Below are 18,744 nucleotides of genomic sequence, written 5' to 3'. Positions count from 1 at the left end.
TAAGGCTCTTTATGGCCTTAAACAATCTCCTAGAGCTTGGTTTGACAAGTTAAAACAAGCTTTTATTCTCCTTGGCTTTAGGTCCAGTAGCTATGATCCTTCCCTTTTTATTTTTTGCCGTGATGGCAGATGCATATACATCTTAGTATATATGGATGACAACATTGTCACAGGAAATGATGCTTCCTTTATTCAACACCTGATCACTGATTTGAACTCAAAGTTTTCCCTTAAAGATCTTGTTGACTTAGATTACTTCTTGGGAATAGAAGTGAAGAAGCATAATATTGGTTGTATCTCTTTATCTCAGTCTTCGGGATCTTTTGGCTAGAGCAAACATGACAGATGCTAAACATATGGCCACTAGTTGCAACTTGACAAAACATGGCTCAGATTATTTTGATAATCCTTATCATTACAGGTCCACTGTAGGGGCTCTGATATATACAACAACTACTCATCCATAAATCAGTTTTGCTGTCAACAAGATCTGCCAATTCATGTCTCAACCCTTGCTTGATCATTGGAATGCTGTTAAGCGCATTCTAAGGTACCTTCAGGGGACTGTCTCATATGGGCTTATATTGCAGCCAGCTTCAACCCACAACTCTCTCTATTTAACTGCTTTTTGTGATGTTGATTGGGCTAGTGACCCGGATGATCAAAGGTCAACGTTAGGTGCATGCCTTTTTCTTGGCCCAAACTTGGTGTCTTGGTGGTCCAAAAAGCAAAAGTTGGTGGCCAGATCTAGTACAGAGGCAGAGTATAGGAGCTTGGCTATTGCTTCTGCAGAAATCTTGTGGTTCCAGTCTCTTCTTCGTGAACTTCATGTTCCCTTGACCACTCCTCAGGTGTTTTGTGACAATCTCAGCACTATTGCTCTGTCTCATAATCCGGTTCTCCATTCCAGGACCAAGCACATCGAGTTGGATATCTTCTTTGTCAGGGAGCGAGTTTTATCTAAAAAGCTTCGTGTCTTTCATGTTCCTACTTCAGCCCAGCTAGCAGACATTCTCCCGAAGCCTCTGTCTGCTCCTAGATTTGTTGAACTTAGATCCAAACTCAAAGTTCTAGATGTCCTTCAACTCCATCACTCCTGAGTTTGAGGGGGCATATTAGCATATAAATGCTTAGTTTACTGTTTTACTATACTGTTAGTTTTACTACTGTTGGTTATTTGCCCCTGTGTATTCGTTTGCTTCAGGTGTATGATGCACCTGATTATTTCTCTTATGATTAGTTTGTTATTTAGAGTTTGTTATGCTAAGTCAGCTTCTAGCTCTATAGAGTGGCGTAGCCACGTTATATTTAGGTAGGGCTTGTGCCTAGACTATATTTCAACAAATTTTATTTATTATATATTATTATATAAGTAATTATAATTGGGCCCTAGCTAAAATTGTAAGTTGGCCCTAGCTAAAATTGTAACAATGGTAATAGACGAAGGTTTGGAGCTGCTTTGCGTGTATGACCATATAACAGATTGCTCTCTTCTTCTTTTTTCATCTTTTTCCAATTAGGGTTTTCTTCTAACCTTTTTTTTTCTTATTCGCACTCACCACCCGGAACCCAGTCATTCTGCGACAAGGTACGATGTGTTATTCCCTTTTCAAGATTTTAGGAATACATGTTCTTGGAATATGCATTGGTATACTGTCCGCTTGGGGGAAAATTTGATTTATATTTTTGAACCTTGTAAAAGAGAAATTCTTTGTCTTTGCTGACCATAATTGTTTATTGGGTGTTTTTAACATGAATGAAATTCATGCCCTTTTTTTTACAACTTTTTTTTGTGTGGTTTTATTTATTGATTTTATTTCTTTTGGATAAATGGAGTGCTGTTTTACATTTACCTTTTGAAAAAAAAAATTTAATGTAGAGCTATATTTATTGGTAATGGAATTGAATTGTTTCTTGGTGTTATTTGTATTTGATTGCACAATAAGAATGAGAATTTTGGCGATTAATCAGTGAAAACGGTTAAAGAGAAAAATCAAGGAAGATATATGTATATATATGGAGTATGAAAATTTATTGTACATATTCATTAACAACTTCTTTGTTTTTTTGTATTTTAAAATATCTAAACACTGATTAAATAATTTATGTGGATCCAATGTCATTTAAATGATTTTAGACATTTGTCGCTGATTGTTTCATGTTTCTTTTTAATTGTGAAGTTTGATGTCCCTCTGCATTGATGTTCTTCACAGGTCACGACTAGGGGTAAAAATGGGCCAAGTTAGGCCAGGTTTTGGCTTTGATAGCTTAAGCTATGTAAAATATTTAGAGTCTATACTGGCCTATTAGCCTATTAAAGACTTTGTTTATAGGTTTGCCCAGACCTATTATAAAAAACCTAATACGACCTGTAAGGTCTACCAAGTTGCAAACTAAAGTTTATAGGTCAAAAGGATAAGATAAGATCTTGTTGGAACAAATCACTAGTATCAAGAGGAGATCTTTTGGACATGATCGAAGAAGATTGGGGCGCTGATTTTGGCTGTTGGTGAGTGTCATTTAGTCATCAAAATCAGCTCCAAAAGATACGGTCTGTTGGGAGAATATTTGAGTGAGTTGATTCAAGTTTGAATGCAACTACTCAAACGTATCTGGACTCCTTTTGGAACTGAATGGGGCGCACAGTATGAGTGGTCATGTGATGACCATCAGGTCAGAATCTTGATTAGATAAAGACCTTATCACATAAGGATTCAATGGAGAGGTTGTTGGGATTTTTGAATTGCAATAACTCCTTTATCTCCTCATTTGTTGTGGGCCACTTTAATGGGATTTTGAAGTGAAAAATCTGATTTCACTTATTTATTCCCTCACTCTCTTGTGCAATAGATAAGTGTGTTCCTCCTTAGGGTTTTTGAAAAAATACCTAGCCATTCTCTCCTCCTTCCATGCGCCACCTTGTGAGGTTTTCTCTCTGAAAACATCACTCTTCTAAACACATTTGCCTAGCCTCCTCTTTCATACATTGAGCGCATAGCAAGCCTCATTGTGGTGATCAATTGGTGGTTCTACAAGAAGGAGTTCTTGCATCTAGACACGGGTGGTGTGGATCAACGTTAGAGGGTTTGAACCCTTCAGACCTGACCTTGATCATCCTGAAGTTTCACGGACAAGGTATAATATACGTCTTAAAGCACGTATCTTGATATGCATGTGTGTTCCGCTAGCGAAAAATTTTGTTTTTCCCTATCACATGCCTCGACCTTCAAGGTCATTTTACTTTCAAGTGGTATCAGAGCCCGGTTGCTTTACTATCGGCGGGTGATGGTACCTTGTTTGTGAGAATGCTTTTCACGGTTAAAATTTCTTTAAAGAGTTAAAGATTCAATTTTTTACATATGGATTTTAATATACAATGCTTTAAATCGTTAAGTTATCGTTTTTATGAACATGTTAATATGATTGCTATGTTCATATATCCATATGTGTTCATGGTTATTTTTCTTTTTTCTTTATGAAAGTTTTAAAAAAAAGGAAACACCTTTTGGAAAGGTAGAATTCGACCATGAAGGGTATTTTAAATACCTTGATTGTTTTCTTATTTTCTCCATGAATTGTATCATGATCAAGGCATGAATTTTTTTTCAAAAATTTGCATCATATACATATGTATATGGTTCGGCCATTAAGGTGTTTATGGCTACATGCATGGTTTAATTTTGTGTTCTTTGAGAAAGAGTCAACAAAATTTGAATTATATTGATTGTTATATATAATTCGGCCAAATAAGGAATTAAGAAAATTTGAATTTGAATTTTTGTTTTGATGTTTAATTGTTAAATATCAAGACATATGTGAGAAGCATGATAATATTTTGTAGATGTAAGTTGTCTAACATTTCAGGTGCAAAAAGGAAGGGGATGGTCATGGTGCCCGGAATTTAAATTTCGAATTTTAAATTAATGTGTAATTTTGCTTTATTTAATTAGAGTTGTAATTTGTTTTTTAAATTTTGTATTTTAAGTTTGTCCCTCCAAAGATGTTTTGGAGTTTCTTTAATTATTTGTAATTAGAAAAATTAGGCTAGTGGCGTTTAGACCACAAGAAGCCGTGGCTTGAGAAGCAAGATGGACAAATGAGCGAGCACCATGACTATAAATAAAAATTGTTTTATTTGCATGTATGTTTTGTACGACTAGCATGCATGAGATAATATATCGCGATATGTATGCTTTGTGGCTTAAGACGTCTAGTATGCATGAAATTGGACAAATCGCGTTTGTATGTATTATTATGCACGTCCAATTACGACTAGTGTAATCCGATAGATGTTTGACATAGGATACGACTAGCATGATAATAATACTAATGCGTTTGATGAGACTTAATAAACCCTAAATAAAAGGAACCCTTAAAAGGAATAAATTATTAAGCATATGATTACCTCCCACCACCAATATTACTCGAACCTCCTCTACATAGTGGTGCTCCACAATTCAGTTGGGACCCACTGTTTCGTTGAGTAAGAGTAGTATTAGAAGTGTTAGACACTTAGGGTGCTGGTTAATGCTTAACTGAGACATAAGTTGCAGGCTCAGCCGGGCTTATGTGCTTAGAGTAACAATGCTAGGTTGGTTGCATGAGATGCACCACTAAGTGACAAGGAGTTGTCAACCTAATGTTAAGAGAGGGTATGAGATACTGTTGATGAGGATCAACCCATTATTTAAATTAATCTTGCGGTCTCAGACGGGGGTTAAAATAAATAATCGCACTCTTAATCCCACTAAGGTAAAATCTAAAAGTAGATAAACCCTAAGTCAAATGGTAAGGGTCATTGACTTAGATAAAATAGTGGGAGGGGCAAATTATTTAAAGTCTTTAATAATTTGTTACACGACAATATATATTAATTAATCTATCTTTACATTTTCAGTTTTTAGTATGACTAATTCACTGTCACTGCGCTCAATACACGATACGAACAAACTGACCGGTCCTAATTTTATGGACTGGTTTTGGAACGTCAGAAATGTTCTGCGGGCCGAAAAAGTTGCTTATATCCTTGACACTGCTTTACCTATTGCGCATAATGAAGGGGAAGATGGGTTCACGGAATTTGATTTCGAGGCCCACAAGCAACACATGGATGATAATGTGTTGGCTTGTTGCATCATGCTGGCATCCATGTCGCCTGAACTGCGTAAACAGCACGAGCATATGGATGCCCCCTCTATTATCCTGCATCTCAAGGAGTTGTATGATATTAAAGGCAGACATGAGAGGTATGAGACCTTTAGGGAATTGTTCCTATGCAAGATGACTGAAGGTATGTATTTTAACCGCCATGTACTGAAGATGATAGCGCTCATTGAGAAGCTAGAGGGTCTAGGGTTCACAATGGATGCTGAATTAATTAATGACTTAGTTCTATCATCACTTCCTCCTTCTTTTAGTGAATTCATAATGAATTACAACATGCATGAGATGCTTGTGAGCTTGCCAGAGTTGTTAAGTATGTTAACAACTGCTGAAATGTCTATCAAGAAGGATGAGACACAAGCTCTTCTGATTGGTGGGCCTAAAAGGGCCAAGGGTATGGGCAAGGAGCCTGCAAAAGGCGACTCCCTTAAGCCCAAAGGAAAATCCAATAAGAAAAAGGGCAAAGAGAAAGGTAAGAGTGCACCCAAGGACAAAAGCGATGTTGTATGCTTCCATTGTGGCAAGAATGGCCATTGGAAGAGGAATTGTCCAGACTACCTGACGAGTGTGAAGGAGCATGGTGATGCTTCTACTTCAGGTATTTACATGATTGAGATAAATTATTCTTGTGCTAATCCGACTTCATGGGTATTGGATACCGGTTATGGTTCTTATAATCTGCAATGTGATTGCAGGTGCTTAGGAGCCCTAGAAGATTGGAGAAGAACGAGGTGGACCTTCGCGTTGGTGATGGAGCAAGAGTTGCTGCTCATGCTGGTGGAGATACCGACTTCATTAGCCTACAGGCCTCTTATTGCATTTTAATAATTGTCTTTATGTTTCCGGCATTTCTAGAAACATTATTTCTATTTCTTGTTTAGAACAAGATGGTTTTGCTTTCACTATTAGGGACGGTACATTTTCTATCATTTTGAATGATATTATTTTTGGTACTGCTTCTTTAATAAATGGCTTGTATGTTTTGGAAATGGGAACTGAAGTGCTCAATGTAGATGTGAAATGACCTAGGATAGATAATCAATCCTATCTTTGGCACTATAGACTAGGGCACATAAATGAAACAAGATTGTCTAGGATGCATAGAGATGGATACCTAGATTCCAAGGATTTGGAATCCTATGGACAATGTGAATCTTGTCTAGCTGGGAAAATGATTCATCAAAAGCCCAATGGGCTTGAGATTCATAGGGCTAGTGAGTTATTAGAACTCATTAACTCTGATGTATGTGGCCCAATGTCTATTGAGGCTAGAGGAGGATACTCCTATTTCATTACCTTTACTGATGAAGTAGAGAAACAGCGTGGCAAGATGATTAAGTCATTGCGATCAGATCATGGTGGTGAATATCTGAGCCATGAGTTTCAGGATTATCTAAGAGAAAATGGAATTCTCTCGCAGTTTACTGCACTTTACACACCACACCAAAATGGTGTCTCCGAAAGGAGAAACAAGACCTTGTTAGACATGGTTAGGTCTATGATGAGTGAGACTCAACTTCCAAAAACGTTTTGGGGATATGCCTTAGACACAGCGGCATACCTTCTAAATAGGGTACCGTCTAAATCTGTTCAGACCACACCATATAAGATATGGAACGGGAAGAGACCCAACCTGAGTTACCTCAGGGTATGGGGATCGCTGGCTTATGTCAAAGCGTTGGTATCAGATAAGCTTAGTGCTGAGAGTACTAAATGTCTATTTGTGGGGTATCCCAAGGTTCTAAGGGATACTGCTTTTACTCTAAGAATGAACACAAGGTGTTTTTGTCCAGGAATGCTGAGTTCCTTGAGAAGGATTTGATCTCTCAAGGAGCCAGTGGGAGTAAGATTGATCTTGAAGAAGTACAAGAACCACAAGAACAAATTGAGGAACCGAGGTCTGCTCCGCAGGCGACGTTCTCCAATGGAGAAGTAAACACACAACTCCGTAGATGTACGAGGGTCATCCATCCACCTGAGAGGTATGGGTTTGTGATTGAGAATCAGCAAACCGTCGAGGATGATGAACCAAGTAACTACGAAGAGGCAGTCAAGGATGTTGACTCTTCTAGATGGCTCAAAGCCATGGAATCTGAAATGGATTCGATGTATCAAAACAAGGTATGGACCTTGGTTCCTAAACCGCAAGGAATAGTTCCTATCGGTAACAAATAGTTCCTACAAAGCTAGGTTGGTGGCGAAAGGGTATCGTCAAAGGCAAGGAGTTAAATATGATGAGACTTTCTCACCGGTTGCCATGATCAAATCTATTAGGATCATGCTTGCAATAGTAGCAGGCATCAAGGAGTTGGAATATTCGTTTTGATGAAATCGTTAAGAGTAACGGTTTTATCAAGAACGAGGATGAACCTTGTGTTTACAAGAAGGTTAGTGGGAGTAATATCGTCTTCCTGGTACTTTATGTAGATGACATATTTTTTAATAGGAAATGACATCCCCACATTACAAATAACGAAAGAGTGGCTTTCAAAAGGCTTCACCATGAAGGATTTGGGAGAAGCGGCCTTTATACTTGGTATAAAGATCTATAGAGATAGATCCAAGAGGCTGCTGGGTTTATCTCAATCCACGTATGTTGACAAAATGTTAAAAAGGTTTAGCATGGAAGGGTGAAAAGGGGTTTTCTTCCTGTCAGTCATGGGGTACATCTTTCAAAGGCTATGTGTCCTAAGTCACAGCCTGAGAAGGATCGCATGAGTGGAATTCCATACGCTTCGGCTATTGGATCCATCATGTATGCCATGATATGTACGAGACCAGATGTCTCATATGCTTTAAGCATTACGAGCAGATACCAGTCTGACCTTGGAGAGGGTCACTGGACAGCAGTCAAGACCATCCTTAAGTACTTAAGAAGAACTAAGGATGCGTTTCTGGTCTATGGTGGGGTTGATGAGCTTTCAGTGAAAGGGTTCACTGATGCCAACTTTCAGAGTGACAAAGATGACTGTAAGTCAATCAGTGTTCGTGTTCACCTTAAATGGTGGGGCAGTATCTTGGAAGAGTTCTAAGCAGGAGACAACAGCAGATTCAAAGACAGAAGCTGAATACAAAGCTGCTTCAGAAGCGGCTAAGGAGGCCGTGTGGATCAAGAAGTTCATATCTGAACTAAGGGTGGTTCCAAGCGTAGATGAGCCCATACAGTTGCTTTACGAAAGCACTGGAGCCATTGCGTAGTCAAAGAAACCTAGGTCTCATCAAAGATCTAAACACGTGCTCCGCAGATATCACCTGATTAGAGTAATCATTGATAGGATGGATGTAAAGATGGATTATGTTCCCACAGATGATAACCTAGCCAATTCTCTGACAAAGGCTGTTTCTCAGAGAAAACATGATAGTCATTATGAGGCTTTGGGTATACGACTTAGGTCTGATTGGCTCTAGGCCAAGTGGGAGCTTGTTAGTATATGGATGTCCTAGAGACAATCTTTTGATTAGATTAGGACATAAGTGTACCTTTGTATTGTCGCAAATAAATAATAAGCACTCTTTATCCTGTTTCATATTATGTCTCGATATTATTGTTAATATATATTATGAATAAACTGGATAAACCCCTTGGAATAGAACAGGTATCTCTTGAGTATTTGTGATGAGATCACAATCATGAGGATTCAAGGATACCGCACGTTTATTCCTAATTTTATGTTCCTAGTCTAGAGACACTGAGAATGGGGATCAGTGATCTCGGATAAGACTAGCACGACTTATCTACTTGTATACGGATACAAGGTAAAGACCTTATGTGCTACAGATATGGAGATGTCTTAGCTAAAGTCGTGGGTGGACCTATAAGGGTATAGCTCGCACTGAACAGACCCACAAAGAGACTCTATGAGGAAATCTCACAGAGAGTATCATTAGAGTAGTCTCTTTATATTTGGGTATGTCTTTCCTTAGACCAGAAGTTATTACCTAGACTGTTTTCTAGAAGGCATGCTTTGACTGTATCTCGTCTGCCTGAAACATGGAGACTCATAGGTATACTGTTGGGCTTGTCCTGAAAGAGCACAGGGCTAGGGTGATAAGCTGAAGGAATTCGTCAAATCTCTGTGAGAGATTAGGTTATCTGTAAACCGGAGAAATCGGGATGACATTTACAGGGACTCGGGAATCTATGCATAGTAAAAGAGATCATGAGATGATCTGCCTTTAGAGTCGGTAAATTGAAGATTCCCTATTTCAAATAAAGCTTACCCTAAACCGCAAGGGTTAATACATTTCCTTACCCTAGGTTAATGGGAAGGTAACCGAGACGAAGGAAAATACAAACAGCAACCAAATATGTGTAATAGGATGATCAAGTCATTAATCTAACTAGTTCTGGGGCAACAAAGCATTGTTAGTGCTCTGTGTTGTCATTAGATGGGTTGTGGGCTTATTGGGCCCAAACCCATTTATGTCAGTGGCTATGTTGGACCTAATGGGTCACACGCTAACACCTAATTGTCTAGATGAACTAGCATTAAAGGTATTGGGCCTAATAATGGTCATTAGTCCAAGAAGTATTTTGGAAGTCCACCTTGAGGGTGGAGGGCGCATGGATCACAGTAATTGGCTTGGATAGTCCAAGACACTACTAATTAATTTAATTGGTTAAGTTAATTATAAACATTTAAATTTTGAATTTTGAAATTTGGAATTTGAATTTTGAATTTTGAATTTGAATTTTGAAATTCGAATTTTGAATTTGAAATTTGAAATTTGAAATTGGAATTTTGAAATTTGAATTTTGAATTTGAATTTTGACATTTGAATTTTGAAATTTGAAATTTGAATTTGAATTTGAATTTGAATGTTTGAAAGTTTGAATTTGAATGTTTGAATATTCGAATTTAAATATTTGAATTCAAATTTGAATTGGCTATGAAAAGTTGTTTCACTAGTATCAAGAGGAGATCTTTTGGACATGATCCAAGAAGATTGGGGCGCTAATTTTGGCTGTTGGTGAGTGTCATTTAGTCATCAAAATCAGCTCCAAAAGATACGGTCTGTTGGGAGAATATTTGAGGGAGTTGATTCAAGTTTGAATGCAACTACTCAAACGTATCTGGACTCCTTTTGGGACTGAATGGGGCGCACAGTATGAGTGGTCATGTGATGACCATCAGGTCAGAATCTTGATTATATAAAGACCTTATCTCATAAGGATTCAATGGAGAGGTTGTTGGGATTTTTGAATTGCAACAACTCCTTTATCTCCTCATTTGTTGTGCACCACTTTAATGGGATTTTGAAGTGAAAAATCTGATTTCACTTATTTATTCCCTCACTCTCTTGTGCAATAGATAAGTGTGTTCCTCCTTAGGGTTTTTGAAAAAATACCTAGCCATTCTCTCCTCTTTCCATGCGCCACCTTGTGAGGTTTTCTCTCTGAAAACATCACTCTTCTAAACACATTTGCCTAGCCTCCTCTTTCATACATTGAGCGCATAGCAAGCCTCATTGTGGTGATCAATTGGTGGTTCTACAAGAAGGAGTTCTTGCATCTAGACACGGGTGGTGTGGATCAACGTTAGAGGGTTTGAACCCTTCAGACCTGACCTTGATCATCCTGAAGTTTCAGGAACAAGGTATAATATACGTCTTAAAGCACGTATCTTGATATGCATGTGTGTTCCGCTAGCGAAAAATTTTGTTTTTCCCTATCACATGCCTCGACCTTCAAGGTCATTTTACTTTCATTGAGTACCATCCTATCACGCCACACCATTTTACAAACATAGCACGATATGAATGGGTGGGATTATACGTTATGCCAACTATCTCTTTCCCTTAATTGCTTCATTCTAATTCAAATTAATATTAATAATGTTATATTAACAACGAGTTTGACAATCTATGCCAAATTGGATCGGTTGGGCTTTGGGGTTTTGACTTGCATGGCAACGAAGAAAATGTCTGTATACCTATAAAAAAAAATTGAAAGAAAGAAAGAAAAGATATATATATGCCAATAGCCATAAATAGTAAATAAAACTTAGATAGATTCTAGGATTCACCTGTCCAAAATAGAATTAATCGAGCCCATTAGAATGTTTAGAATTAATTATTATAATTTCCTATTATTATAATTTTACTTAGTCTAATATACGATAAATATATACATAATGGGATATGGAGTAGTTATTTTGATTATTAGTAATAGGTGATTACAGGAATCATGATTGTTGTTGATATCTCTCGCTCATTGTCTATTTAAATTCTTATTCTATGGAATGAAATTATTAGAGAAAAAGAAATATTTTGTGCACTTTTTTATCTTTTTGAAACAAGATTTTCTAAATTGAATTCAAATCTTCTATTTTCTTTTAAAACAGGTGTACGTAACAAGAATTTCAAATATTGATTGGTATAAATAAAATAAAAATATAAGAAAATAACGCTTATCAGGAAATATTTCATCATCCTATAAAATCAATAAATATTTCATTATTTACTATCATAGTCATTAGTGATTCCCTAATTAATCCTAATTGCATTATTTATATTGTCTTTTAGAATAAAATCTCTATATGTACACGCTGAATACAATTCCCGTACAACGAAATACCTATTCCCTTACAAAAAAAGGGGAAAAAAAATATTTGTGGCAATGATAATAAAAATAAGAATAATATAAACAGGGTTATTTTTTTATCATCTATAATAAAAAATATATCCAACACTTAACACTCCCTTCCTATTGAAAATATTTTGACTACAAAAAAAAACGTATTTTCGTACACACCCCGTTATGTTAACGGCGACATCATCATCAACCACCACAAAGATTCAGCAGATAATCAACGTTCAAATATCTCTACTAAGTCCTAACATAAGATCCATATCAACATTGGCGGACTGACACTTTTGCTTATGTCTGCACATGCAGACACAAAGGTAAAGGGGTGGGTGATTTAGGTAAGTTAAAAAAAATAAAAAATTTAAGAAGGTTAGGTCCAACCATGATAGTTATAATTGGAATCTTATCTAAAATTGGAAGAAAAATAAAAAATCGTAAAAAATCATAAAAGTATTTGGAATTTTGATGAAATCGTTTTGATTAAATTTTTTTGTAAAATCATAAAATCACATATTTTAATTGGGATTTTAACTAACATAGGCCCAACCTAATCAACCTCTATAATTAAAAGCTTAAAGCTTAAACCCTGCCTCATTGCTTTATCTCTTCTTCTTTTTTAAAAATATAAACCTTATTAGCTCCAAACCCTCCAAACCTTAATAGACCAATTATTCCTGAAATTCAATTTTCATCAAGTGGAGGAGAATCGCACGTGATTTTTCAAGTTTTTTTGTGAAGCAAAAGTGGCCAACTTTGAATCAAATAGACATCGACAGAGGTGAGTTTTTGATCATTTTTTTTTTTTATGTTTTCTTGTTTATACTTTTTTAAAAGTGGCCAAGTTAAAGTTTTCTTTTTTTTTTCTTGTTTATACTTTTTTAATATATTTAATTTTTTTAAAAAAAAAATTTCCGAAGGTGCTGTCCCCAAACTCTCACCCTAAATGTGCATACACAAAATAAAATTTATAATTCCGCCACTGCATATGAATACAATAATAGACCACGCCGAAATTTAGGTGCCAATGGCATTATGAGAAGGAGAAATTAACATTCAAGAGTCCCAAAATTCACGTGGAATTGCAATGCACATGTTCACAAACAAACAAACCAACCAACCAACAAACGCAAAGCAAGTGTAGCATAAGTGTGCGGAAACCGAAATAAAACATCCCAGGATAATCATATAAAATTAATTTTATAATTATCTATTTTAATAAAAAAAATCTTTTTTTATTATCATTGATAAACTTTTATATTATGATTACGATGTCCCCAAATAATCATATCTTATTTTATTCAACATAAAAAGATCTGTTACTATAAAAGTGCATATTTGGTCAAGAAATTAAAGTAGAAAAAAGAGAGTTGGTGCTCCTTCTTCGAATACTTTTTTGGTGCATTAAATATATCATACATCTGTCAAAAAAAATTTAAGATATGATAGGAAATATTTAAGAAGATATGAATTAAATGAAAATGGTATTTTCTCTTTTTGAAAAAGAAAATATACTGAATTGAGTGATGAATACATCCGTTGTTGGCAGTTACCAGTTTCTCTCTCTCACTCATATCTCTGATTTTTTTCTCTAATCCCAAAACACTGTTTATCTCTCTCACTCTCTCTCTAACTTCTCTTATATTCCCATTCTTCGAAGCAGCAACAGTAACATTATTGCCATTCGATTTTCTCAACTTTTCATCAGACACTAAACAAAGCTCCATTCCATTCTCCGCCGGAAATGTCGCCGCTGCTACGGTGAAGAGGAAGAGAAAAAAAAAACAAAGATGCAAGAGACGCTGCTTACTCTCTGGGAACAATGGTTTAATGCAAAGAAAAACAAATCCGAAGAAGAAGATAAAGACAGCGAGATAGTAGTGGTCGCGCCTTCGCGTCGCCGGCCATCGCGGACGCGGCGCGTGTCGCTCGGCGCGATGGAGAAACAGCTCCCAAACAGAGACATCTACATCGGAAGCTCGTTTGGGAACGAGCCTCACGGCGCCGGAAAATACCTATGGTCGGACGGTTGCATGTACGAGCGCGAGTTCGTTAACGGGCGGATGGACGGTTACGGAACATTCATTAGCGTCGACGGGAACACGTACCGTGGGTTGTGGGTTTTCGACTGTAAACACAGGTTCGGCAAGAAAAGTTACGGTAATGGTGACGTGTATGAAGGGTCATGGAGTTGCAACGGATTCTTAACATCCCCATCAACATCAAAAGCGGGACTCCTCTGCAACAGTCCAAAACCAACATCATCACCATTCTCCGATTTACAACCATCCCTGTAAAACTTAGAAGCCTTCACATTATCAACAATGTCACAAGTGATATCCCCAGCTTCACCATCAAGCTCCCAAATGCAAATCCTGTGAAAACTCACACTCTTAGACCCATCAACAGACTCACTCCTATTCATACTCAACTTCTCATTCACGAACTCTTTCCCCCAATTCCCAACAGTGGTGCTCCCATCACGCCAAGTGAAAACACCTTCCCCATTCGGAACCCCGTTCTCCCAATACCCTTCGTAACGGTTCCCGTTCTGCCACGTCAGCACCCCCTTCCCCGATATTGCACCACCCTTCCACTCCCCAACATATTCGTTCCCGTCCTTCCACATATACCTCCCCTCACCCTCCTGCAAGTTGCAACTCCATGATCCTTCATACACGTCACCATTGCCGTAACATTTCTTGCCGAACCCGTGTTTCCAGTCGAAAACCCACGACCCACGGTACGTGTTCCCGTCGACGCTAATGAATGTTCCGTAACCGTCCATCCGACCGTTAACGAACTCTCCTTCATAACGGTTGCTGTTCTGCCACGTCAGCACCCCTTTCCCCGATATCGCACCACCCTTCCACTCCCCAACATACTCGTCCCCGTTCTTCCACATATACCTCCCCTCACCCTCCTGCAAGTTGCAACACCATGACCCTTCATACACGTCACCACTACCGTAACATTTCTTTCCGAACTCGTGTTTCCTGTCGGAAACCCACGACCCACGGTACGTGTTCCCGTCGATGCTAAGGAATGTTCCATAACCGTCCATTAGCGTCCGAAAGCCTTTCCCTTTTTCCACTTTCCCTTTTTCCATGGACGGTTATGGAACATTCATTAGCGTCGACAGGAACACGTACCGTGGGTTGTGGGTTTCTGACAGGAAACACGGGTTCGGCAAGAAATGTTACGTTAATGGTGACGTGTATGAAGGGTCATGGAGTTGCAACTTGCAGGAGGGTGAGGGGAGGTATATGTGGAAGAACGGGAACGAGTATGTTGGGGAGTGGAAGGGTGGTGCGATATCGGGGAAAAGGGTGCTGACGTGGCAGAACGGCAACCGTTATGAAGGCGAGTTCGTTAACGGTCGGATGGACGGTTACGGAACATTCATTAGCGTCGACGGGAACACGTACCGTGGGTCGTGGGTTTTCGACTGGAAACACGGGTTCGGCAAGAAATGTTACGGCAATGGTGACGTGTATGAAGGATCATGGAGTTGCAACTTGCAGGAGGGTGAGGGGAGGTATATGTGGAAGGACGGGAACGAGTATGTTGGGGAGTGGAAGGGTGGTGCGATATCGGGGAAGGGGGTGCTGACGTGGCAGAACGGGAACCGTTACGAAGGGTATTGGGAGAACGGGGTTCCGAATGGGGAAGGTGTTTTCACTTGGCGTGATGGGAGCACCACTGTTGGGAATTGGGGGAAAGAGTTCGTGAATGAGAAGTTGAGTATGAAGAAGAGTGAGTCTGTTGATGGGTCTAAGAGTGTGAGTTTTCACAGGATTTGCATTTGGGAGCTTGATGGTGAAGCTGGGGATATCACTTGTGACATTGTTGATAATGTGAAGGCTTCTAAGTTTTACGGATGGTTGTAAATCGGAGAATGGTGATGATGTTGGTTTTGGACTGTTGCAGAGGAGTCCCGCTTTTGAGGTTGATGGGGATGTTAAGAAACCGTTGCAACTCCATGACCCTTCATACACGTCACCATTACCATAACTTTTCTTGTCGAACCCGTGTTTACAGTCGAAAACCCACAACCCACGGTACGTGTTCCCGTCGACGCTAATGAATGTTCCGTAACCGTCCATCCGCCCGGTAACGAACTCGCGCTCGTACATGCAACCGTCCGACCATAGGTATTTTCCGGCGCCGTGAGGCTCGTTCCCAAACGAGCTTCCGATGTAGATGTCTCTGTTTGGGAGCTGTTTCTCCACCGCGCCGAGCGACACGCGACGCGTCCTCGATGGCCGGCGACGCGAAGGCGCGACCACTACTATCTCGCTGTCTTTATCTTCTTCTTCGGATTTGTTTTTCTTTGCATTAAACCATTGTTCCCAGAGTGTAAGCAGCGTCTCTTGCATCTTTGTTTTTTTTTTCTCTTCCTCTTCACCGTAGCAGCGGCGACATTTCCGGCGGAGAATGGAATGGAGCTTTGTTTAGTGTCTGATGAAAAGTTGAGAAAATCGAATGGCAATAATGTTACTGTTGCTGCTTCGAAGAATGGGAATATAAGAGAAGTTAGAGAGAGAGAGAGAGAGAGAGATAAACAGTGTTTTAGGATTAGAGAAAAAAATCAGAGATATGAGTGAGAGAGAGAAACTGGTAACTGCCAACAACGGATGTACTCATCACTCAATTCAGTATATTTTCTTTTTCAAAAAGAGAAAATACCATTTTCATTTAATTCATATCTTCTTAAATATTTCCTATCATATCTTAAATTTTTTTTGACAGATGTATGATATATTTAATGCACCAAAAAAGTATTCGAAGAAGAGGAGCACCAACTCTCTTTTTTCTACTTTAATTTCTTGACCAAATATGCACTTTTATAGTAACAGATCTTTTTATGTTGAATAAAATAAGATATGATTATTTGGGGACATCGTAATCATAATATAAAAGTTTATCAATGATAATAAAAAAAGATTTTTTTATTAAAATAGATAATTATAAAATTAATTTTATATGATTATCCTGGGATGTTTTATTTCGGTTTCCGCACTCTTATGCTACACTTGCTTTGCGTTTGTTGGTTGGTTGGTTTGTTTGTTTGTTTGTGAACATGTGCATTGCAATTCCACGTGAATTTTGGGACTCTTGAATGTTAATTTCTCCTTCTCATAAGGCCATTGGCACCTAAATTTCGGCGTGGTCTATTATTGTATTCATATGCAGTGGCAGAATTATAAATTTTATTTTGTTCAAAAACTCACCTCTGTCGATGTCTATTTGATTCAAAGTTGGCCACTTTTGCTTCACAAAAAAACTTGAAAAATCACGTGCGATTCTCCTCCACTTGATGAAAATTGAATTTCAGGAATAATTGGTCTATTAAGGTTTGGAGGGTTTGGAGCTAATAAGGTTTATATTTTTAAAAAAGAAGAAGAGATAAAGCAATGAGGCAGGGTTTAAGCTTTAAGCTTTTAATTATAGAGGTTGATTAGGTTGGGCCTATGTTAGTTAAAATCCCAATTTAAATATGTGATTTTATGATTTTACAATTTTTTTTAATCAAAACGATTTCATCAAAATTCCAAATACTTTTATGATTTTTTACGATTTTTTATTTTTCTTCCAATTTTAGATAAGATTCCAATTATAACTATCATCAATAGGAATTTGGATATATTTTTTATTATAGATGATAAAAAAATAACCCTGTTTATATTATTCTTATTTTTATTATCATTGCCACAAATATTTTTTTTCCACTTTTTTGTAAGGGAATTGTATTCAGCGTGTACATATAGAGATTTTATTCTAAAAGACAATATAAATAATGCAATTAGGATTAATTAGGGAATCACTAATGACTATGATAGTAAATAATGAAATATTTACTATAGTACATACTCTCACCCTAAATGTGCATACACAAAATAAAGGTTAGTCCGCCGTGATAGTTATAATTGGAATCTTATCTAAAATTGGAATAAATAAAAAATCGTAAAAAATCTTGAAATCGTTTTGATTAAAAAAAATTGTAAAATCTAAAATCACATATTTAAATTGGGATTTTAACTAGACAGTAGCCTAATCAACCTCTATAATTAAAAGCTTAAAGCTTCGAATTGCTTTATCTCTTCTTCTTTTTTAAAAATATAAACCTTCTAATAGATTACGCCGAAATTTAGGTGCCAATGGCATTATGTTTCTTGTTATCTTTTTTAAAAGTGAGAAATTAACATTCAAGAGTCCCAAAATTCACAATACTACGTGGAATTGCAATGCACATGTTCACAAACAAGCAACCAACCAACAAACGCAAAGCAAAGCAAGTGTAGCATAAGTGTGCGGAAACCGAAATAAAACATCCCAGGATAATCATATAAAATTAATTTTATAATTATCTATTTTAATAAAAAAAATCTTATTTTATTATCATTGATAAACTTTTATATTATGATTACGATGTCCCCAAATAATCATATCTTATTTTATTCAACATAAAAAGATCTGTTACTATAAAAGTGCATATTTGGTCAAGAAATTAATGTAGAAAAAAGAGAGTTCGTGCTCCTCTTCTTCAAATACTTTTTTGGTGCATTAAATATATCATACATCTGTCAAAAAAAAATTAAGATATGATAGGAAATATTTAAGAAGATATGAATTAAATGAAAATGGTATTTTCTCTTTTTGAAAAAGAAATATCCTTGAATTGAGTGATGAATACATCCGTTGTTGGCAGTTACCAGTTTCTCTTAAAGCTGATATCTCTGATTTTTTTCTCAATCCTAAAACATTGTTTATCTCTCTCACTCTCTCTAACTTCTCTTGATATTCCCATTCTTCGAAGCAGCAACAGTAAGATCATCGCCATTCGATTTTCTCAACTTTTCATCAGACACTAAACAAAGCTCCAATTACCGTCTCCGCCGGATATGTTCGCCGGTACTTGGTGAAGAAGGAAGAGAAAAAAAAACAAATCCAACACGGCTTACTTTCTTATTGGCAATCACCTGTAAATGTAA

At 37.4% G+C, this 18,744-nt stretch overlaps 1 protein-coding gene across 1 annotated transcript; it reads right to left on the bottom strand.

Annotated features, from left to right (window-relative positions):
• Positions 1 to 13,904: 13,904 nt before the first annotated feature.
• LOC133312005 (phosphatidylinositol 4-phosphate 5-kinase 2-like) lies at positions 13,905 to 14,858 on the bottom strand. The gene has a single exon (XM_061513142.1). It carries the CDS (start codon positions 14,856 to 14,858, stop codon positions 13,905 to 13,907), a length of 954 nt encoding a protein of 317 aa, XP_061369126.1.
• Positions 14,859 to 18,744: the final 3,886 nt, after the last annotated feature.

Source organism: Gastrolobium bilobum, unplaced genomic scaffold (assembly GCF_033153095.1).
Source record: "Gastrolobium bilobum isolate Gb01-03AN ecotype WA unplaced genomic scaffold, APGP_CSIRO_Gbil_v1 utg22159, whole genome shotgun sequence".
Taxonomy (NCBI): domain Eukaryota; kingdom Viridiplantae; phylum Streptophyta; class Magnoliopsida; order Fabales; family Fabaceae; genus Gastrolobium; species Gastrolobium bilobum.
This window is presented reverse-complemented; position numbering and strand designations above follow the sequence as displayed.

Bases quoted from the DNA above. Each gene is read 5' to 3' on its own strand.
- LOC133312005 (XM_061513142.1), bottom strand. From the start codon at position 14,858: ATGGAAAAAGGGAAAGTGGAAAAAGGGAAAGGCTTTCGGACGCTAATG.